The sequence below is a fragment of the Gymnodraco acuticeps genome, unplaced genomic scaffold (assembly GCF_902827175.1).
Source record: "Gymnodraco acuticeps unplaced genomic scaffold, fGymAcu1.1, whole genome shotgun sequence".
NCBI classification, from domain to species: domain Eukaryota; kingdom Metazoa; phylum Chordata; class Actinopteri; order Perciformes; family Bathydraconidae; genus Gymnodraco; species Gymnodraco acuticeps.
In genome coordinates, this window is record NW_022989778.1 from 2,102,748 (window position 1) to 2,109,730 (window position 6,983).

Sequence of the window (6,983 nt, forward strand, 5' to 3'; positions counted from 1 at the left end):
AATATGAGAGGTTTATGTGAGGATTTGTACAAAAGGACAATTAGGGCCATTGTAGAAAAAAATATTGTATATAATCAAGGAGCTTATTGTTGCAATTTAATGCATATTGTTTACCTAAAATGGCTTTAATTTGCTGTTGTAAATATGCAACTAGGGTATTAACACACAGACATTTTATTTTTGTCACAACTGCCATTCTATATTCATAACATAGCTTTACCAGCAATTGTACCTGTGTCCCTCAACACACAATTATAATAAAAGCGAGAGATATTAGTTGTAGAATAGTTGAATAAATAAGACACGGCATGAGTTTTCCTTTGTCTGGTTTCCTTTGTAAATGTGTTGAAAGTAAAATATTCAAATGTAGTTTCATGAAGTGTGATTGCCTGAGGCTGTTTTCTCCCTCAGCAACCAATTATGTTATCTGGCCTCTCCTGAACTCCCACAGAGGAATCAATGAGCATAGAAAAGGCAAAACGTTGAGAAAAACAATCATACTTTATTGTATTCTAGGTTGGTTTCCTTAATTAAAATTACTTTTCAGACTTATTGTTATTTTGCTGAAGTCTGACCTTTTTTGTTTGACCCTTCCCATGATTGCTATGTTTTTCTAAGCAGAGAAGGAATGAGTGGGTTTGATTCTACTTCTGATGAGAATATAACTCACCTCCGAGTTACATTTAAATGCAAATTTCCATGAAGCAATTCATTAAAAATTCTCTCACATTTCCTGAAAAAACTAGGATATTCATTTATTACAAGCATTAACTATGCAAGTCGGTAAACAAACACCCTCTTTAAATGATAGATATTCTTTCTCTCAAATCTTGAGCCTGGTCGTTACCTGCAATCCTCTTCATCCAGGGGGCGTCATCGATACCCAGGTTGTTGTTGAGGATCTTGAGGATGTTTGCCAGGATGATGCTGAGGTGTTCAGAGGTCACCATAGTGCAGCACTGGGCATCTGAAGAGGAGTTTTCCGGACCCTTCTCCCACCAGTATGACAGATAGTTACACAGCATGGGAAGGATCACCTCAATGACCTGCAGCAGACAGACAGACAGACAGACAGACAGACAGACAGACAGAAGGTGAATTGTCTGAATGACTGAAGGTGTATTGACAGTAGAGGCAATAAGGAACAGATTGTTTTGTTTGGGAACTAAAGCTCTAAAAATGAATGTATAATGTTACTTAGAACTTTGCAGCAATGATGGATTTGGAGATGTTATGGTAATATGTCATGTTGGTGTGAAAATCTTAAAATAATGTGTGTATTTTGCATTAAGTTTTGTAACTCACAAGAGACATATTTTAAAAAGTAAGACCAGAATTGATGAAGTACAGGTTGAGATATCCTTGATGTTAGTCCCTTAACATTGCATCCTACCCAGAATGCTACTTTAAGCATACAAGCAGTGGCCATGTTGCTAAGAAACAAAACACCTAAAACATGCTGTATCTATTCATTCAAATATCCCATCAGCCCTTCTGACCTGTGGCATGTCGGAGTAGCGAGCACCGGACTCTGAGACATCGCTGACGTCTTTCAGCAGTCCTTCAAGGCGAGGCATCTCCGGACACATCTCCATCACCGTGTCCGGCATACTCAGGACTAGAAAGGAATAACACCAAGACATTTTTTTAATGACATTTCAAGAAACTCAGAAGCATCAACTTTGTTCAAGACTACAATCTGTCAGGCCTGTGTTCTTTATCATTTTTCACTGACATTCTCCCTTCTTCTACCTGGTGGTTTCACAGCCTCATAGTAAGAGTCAGGTACAGCCTGAACAACATTGTCAAAAACTCTTATAAGATCATCCATCCATTTTTTGGGCGACTGTGGCTGCGAGGGAGTGCGGTCGTCTTTCAACCAGAAGGTTGTGGGTTCAATCCCAGCCCGTGCAGTCAACATGTCGATGTATCCTTGGGCAAGATACTTAACCCTGAGTTTCTCCCGATGGCCAACAGTGTGTGAATGTTAGGTCCTAGAGTAAGGTACACTGCTCTGTATGAATGGGTGGATCACATGTAGTATGTAAAGCGCTTTGAGGGGTCGTAAAGACTGGATAAAGCGCTATATAAGTACAGTCCATTTACCATCGAAGTGAAACAAAGAGACGTGAATTATTTCTGCAACCAATAAATCCTCTGGAAAGCAGCAAGCTTTTTGATTTCTTCGGATCATTTTCTCAATACATTTTTCAAATTCTCTGCATTTATCATCCCTTCTGCATCTTGCTTTGAAATGCAATGTAGGCTTATTTAAACATTCCAGTTTGAATTTATCATTTTATATCTATTTTTCAGGTTTTCAAATAGTTGTAAAATCGATGATAAATCAGAACATTGTAAATGATTGGGACAGAAGTCAATATTAAATGGAGGATCTGCTGCTGGACACTCACTGGCTCTCTCTCGGGGGGTCTTGGTGTTGAACACAGACATCGGGTTGTGAGCGTTGAGTTGAGGCTCCAGGAACGCCACAGGCATGGCGGCCACCAGCGTCGCCAGACTCTCCCCCAGCGCAGGAAGATGCCTGCAGGTCAACATGTACAAATGTTTAAAGGCCTAATCAACACTGACAAGTACAATTGAATCCATACATTTGTTAGTCGTTTCATGCCAAATCTCGTAGACGATAGAAATGACATTAAGCACATATCGTTATCAAAACGTAATGATTAAATATACAGTACGGCTCATGTGTCGATCAAAATAACATTTAAAATTCTGCTGCATGTTTCAGGAAAAGTGTGGACTCATACTTCTCCACAAAGACGTTCTTTCCCGTTCCCAGACAGTAGAAACAAGCCAAGATCCGGTAACAGGACAGCTGCACATCATTCACTGAAACAAAAAAAACATAAAAGTACAGTTATTTTTATACAAGCGAAAGATTAGCTTTACATTTGAGTAAATGTAACAATTGAATGCATGATAATTGAAGGCTTGTAATGACTTGGTGTTAGGTACAAGACCAATGTCCTTAATTTGTCCTTAAATTGTGGATTGTGACCATTACTGTTCAGTTACTTTCTTTTCTTCTAGTTATTGTGATGTGTTTTTTATGATATATTCATGTTTGTTTTTAATTAAAAAGCATTTCAAACTCTACAAATAATCTGAAAAAGCAAACACAAACTCACAGAGCAGATCCACTTCAAACTCGTATGTGGTGATGTGCTCGAACAGGGCGGTGAGGATGGGCAGCAGCGCCACCGTCACGTAGTTGATGCTCTGCGTGACGCTCTTCAACTGAGCCCGGGACTGCATGAACTTCCCCAGCTTCAGCATCTCCACCAGCTTCTCCAGGTCCTCCGCCGCGTTCTCAAAGAAAGTCTTGAAGCTGGCTTTGACCAACTCTGAGCCGGACTTCATCACCGTTCTGAGAGAAGAGAGGAGACACAAAGGTGCAAGAGCAAGCTCAAGAATAGCTATAATGGTCCTTTTGGTGGATCACTGTGCTTATATTGACAACGATGTGTGCTTACCTGGTGTCGACTGTTTGAGAGAGGATGTGCAGACAGCTCACCATCATTGCAGAGTCACTTCCTGTAAGAGAAACAATCACTGTAGATGTGGAAGGAGATTCAAGCCGAGCGCAACAGGAGCATACAGACAGAGGCAATGCAAACCTTACCAAAGAGAGAAATCCTGTGTCTGACAAGAAGTGCCAGCTTACAGAACAGGCTGGAAAAGAAAGACGGTAAGAGCAGAATTGAACAAAAGGCAATCAGAGAGAACAAAGAAGAGCTGAGATGTAAGCAAGGAGGTAAGAAAAGATCTGATGAAAATATAAAGGAGAACTCTTAAAAGGGAAGGTTTTTTAGCTGGGAATGCTCAAAGACCAATACAACTCTGATCAATGTAAAAACTGATTACACAAATGTTACATTACTTAACCACAGTACCTGGTGAGCATCTCCTTCTCTTTGCTGGAGGCACAGCCGCAGCTGCTCAGGTTCTTGCTGGGCGTGGACAGGAAGTAGAGACAGTGGTTCTTGAAAGTTTGATCTATCAGAGGAAGCAACACCTGGGGAGAAGAAATCCAGCCATGTGAATAAGACCTTAAAAGGTGGGGGAGGTAAGAATGGAGAAACCAGCTCGAGTGCGCTAGAATTTGAAAGTACACAACCGAAAAAAATCTGCCCCTTCCTTCAGACTTCCTCACAGAGCCCCTCCTCCAACAGACACGAACGCGCACATGACCAATGAGGGCACGAGATCAGTTTGTGCACAGATGGAAGGCTGACAGGCAGGTAGGCCATCCAGTTACTTTAGCCGGGTCGGTTCAGATGATTGGTCGTGCTTTTTACAGCGCCACGGCTTCCACAGATGACATTTTTTAATGTATTTATTGTCAAAGCATTTAATATATTCATTGCTATCGGGATGTTAAGAGCATTCCATGGAATATAACAAAAAGTGTTTCTGAAGTGAATTACCTACCCCACCTTAAATACAAGCTTTAGAAATAAAGTAAATCTAATACGTATCACTGGTTCTGTTGCAAAAGTTTCAAACCTTGGCAAAGAACTTGATTTCCTGGTCATGAGGCGATTTGTCCGTCTTCCCACTGGTGGCCATGGCCTCTGGATTAATACAAAATGATGAGTGGCAAGTTCAGGATAATCACATTCCTCAAACGAGATCATAATAAATGTCAAGCACCTCTCAGTGCACCTGTGTTTGAAATGTCACACACTCACCCAGATGAGCGATGAACTCCTGGGCAGAGTCGACGTACTTCAGCAGCGTTTTGAGGAGCATGTATGTAAAACGCTTCTCCATGGATGATGAGTCCTGACCACGTCCTTCTGATCTCTGTAGCAGAGAGAATCACAAACAAATTATGTGCAACTACATACAAATTCAAAAGACTCTTTCATTTTCTATCTACCCTTACTGCATAATGTAGTTATTTTAACATAACAGTGTTTTATTTAACATATTCATCTTCCTAATTAATCTATCAAATGACTTTTCCTAATCACAAAGTTTAAAACGTTTTTTGTTTCTGTAATTGACTCAACAGGAGTCATTGTAGATAAGGGTTGCCCTCCTGATAATCACAAGTATACAAAAATGAAGAATGAATAAAGAAAGAAAATTGCTTGTAGTCATAGTATTACATTACATTGCATTTAGCTGACGCTTTTATCCAAAGCGACTTACAATAAGTGCATTCGACCAAGAAGACACAACTTGAAGAAGAAAACAGAATCATATAAGTACATCAGGTTTCATAGAGCCAAAACATTTCAAGTGCTACTCAACTGGCTTTAGATAAGCCAGTCCTTTATTAGTATATAAGTGCTTTGTTAGTATATAAGTGCTTAGTAGTATATAAGTGCTTTGTTAGTATATAAGTGCTTTGTTAGTATCTAAGTCCTTAGTTAGTATATAAGTGCTTAGTAGTATATAAGTCCTTAGTTAGTATATAAGTGCTTAGTAGTATATAAGTGCTCTGTTAGTATATAAGTGCTTTGTTAGTATCTAAGTCCTTAGTTAGTATATAAGTGCTTAGTAGTATATAAGTCCTTAGTTAGTATATAAGTGCTTAGTAGTATATAAGTCCTTAGTTAGTATATAAGTGCTTAGTAGTATATAAGTGCTTTGTTAGTATATAAGTGCTTTGTTAGTAATTTTATCGCTCGAAGTGGAGTCGAAAGAGATGAGTTTTCAGTTGCGCGCCCGGAAGATGTGTAAGCTTTCTGCTGTCCTGATTTCAATGGGGAGCTCATTCCACCATCTTGGAGCCAGGATAGCAAACCCACGTGTTTTTGCTGATGGGAACTTGGGTCCCCCTCGCAGTGCGGGTGCAGCGAGCCGTTTGGCTGATGCAGAGCGGAGGTGCACGTGCTGGGGTTGTACGGTTTAATAGTAGACATAATCAAGATCAAATGTGTAATTACAAAAGACAAAACAAAGGGTGGCATGAAGTCCACCAAACACTGAACTTAAGAACTCAACTTTAAGATGTTTGTTGTTTATGCCAATTGCATTAGTGTTATTTTATTTTTCAATGTAGGAGAACTTGGTGAGTGAGGGGGTTTACCTCATGATGGCATAGCCGCTGATCTGCAGGAAACTTGAAGAGCTCCTGGGCCTCTCTCTGTCTCTGTGCTTCTCTTTAGCGGTCAGGGTGTCATAGGGAACCAGCAGCGGGTGGGCTTCCCCTCCTCCTGACAAGTCAATTCAGATTCACATAAATAAAAAAAGTCAGAATTACTTGAAGTTTTGAATAGTCTAATAAGGGCAAAACATTTCCTCTCAAACCATGGACTTACACACCTTTGCTAACAAGTTCAAATTTCTTCTTCTTGGACCAGATGTTGTGGTAGTTTTCTGCAACCACCTCCACCATGCCCTGCAGATACAGTAAATAAAACAGATTAGAGCATTTTGCCACTTTATTAGTTCAGTCAGACAACTCACGTGTTTCTTAATATGTTATTAGAAGCAGCAGCATATAGTTTGAGTTTGGTGTCTAGGCTCGGGCCTCATCACTCCACAGATGTACAAAGAACATTGAGTGATGATTAGATAACTATCCCCCGAGCCTACAGGTGGAAGCTGGGGTGGTGGTGGGACAGGCGAGCAGCAGCAACATGAAGCACAGCAGCAGGAACATGAACGCAGCAATAGCAAGTGAACACAGCAGTGGCAGCAGCATAGCGAGGAGGCAGAGGCAGGAAGACCTGGCAGCTTAAATAGAGCGGCATGTTTAGGAGAATGTGTTTGGTTGGTTGTAAGAGGGACGAGGTGCGTCACGTGTTAATGTATCATTGGTGCTCGAGTTGACTGCCTGAACTAGCTCAACAAGATGAAAAAAAAGTTGAACAGAAACTAACCTGTAGCTCTCTTGACAAAGTGACATTGTTCAAATCCATTGGAGCAGGACTGAATCCATCATTCTGCAAAGTCAGGAAGCACAAATTATTTCTGTTTAAATCAATATGTAGTTAACTTTC

General features: G+C 40.4%; 1 protein-coding gene across 1 annotated transcript in view; it reads right to left on the bottom strand.

Annotated features, from left to right (window-relative positions):
* The window catches only part of ryr3 (ryanodine receptor 3), a gene marked incomplete at its 5' end in the record, with an annotated part of 47,797 nt that extends 40,871 nt beyond the window's left edge, over positions 1-6,926 (bottom strand). The window contains 13 exon segments of the mRNA XM_034221022.1: positions 848-1,046; positions 1,500-1,618; positions 2,415-2,545; positions 2,775-2,856; positions 3,156-3,394; positions 3,501-3,561; positions 3,650-3,699; positions 3,921-4,042; positions 4,534-4,601; positions 4,719-4,831; positions 6,068-6,191; positions 6,304-6,379; positions 6,864-6,926. Coding sequence (XP_034076913.1) covers positions 848-1,046; positions 1,500-1,618; positions 2,415-2,545; positions 2,775-2,856; positions 3,156-3,394; positions 3,501-3,561; positions 3,650-3,699; positions 3,921-4,042; positions 4,534-4,601; positions 4,719-4,831; positions 6,068-6,191; positions 6,304-6,379; positions 6,864-6,926 — 1,447 coding nt within the window.
* Between the last annotated feature and the right edge of the window lie 57 nt (positions 6,927-6,983).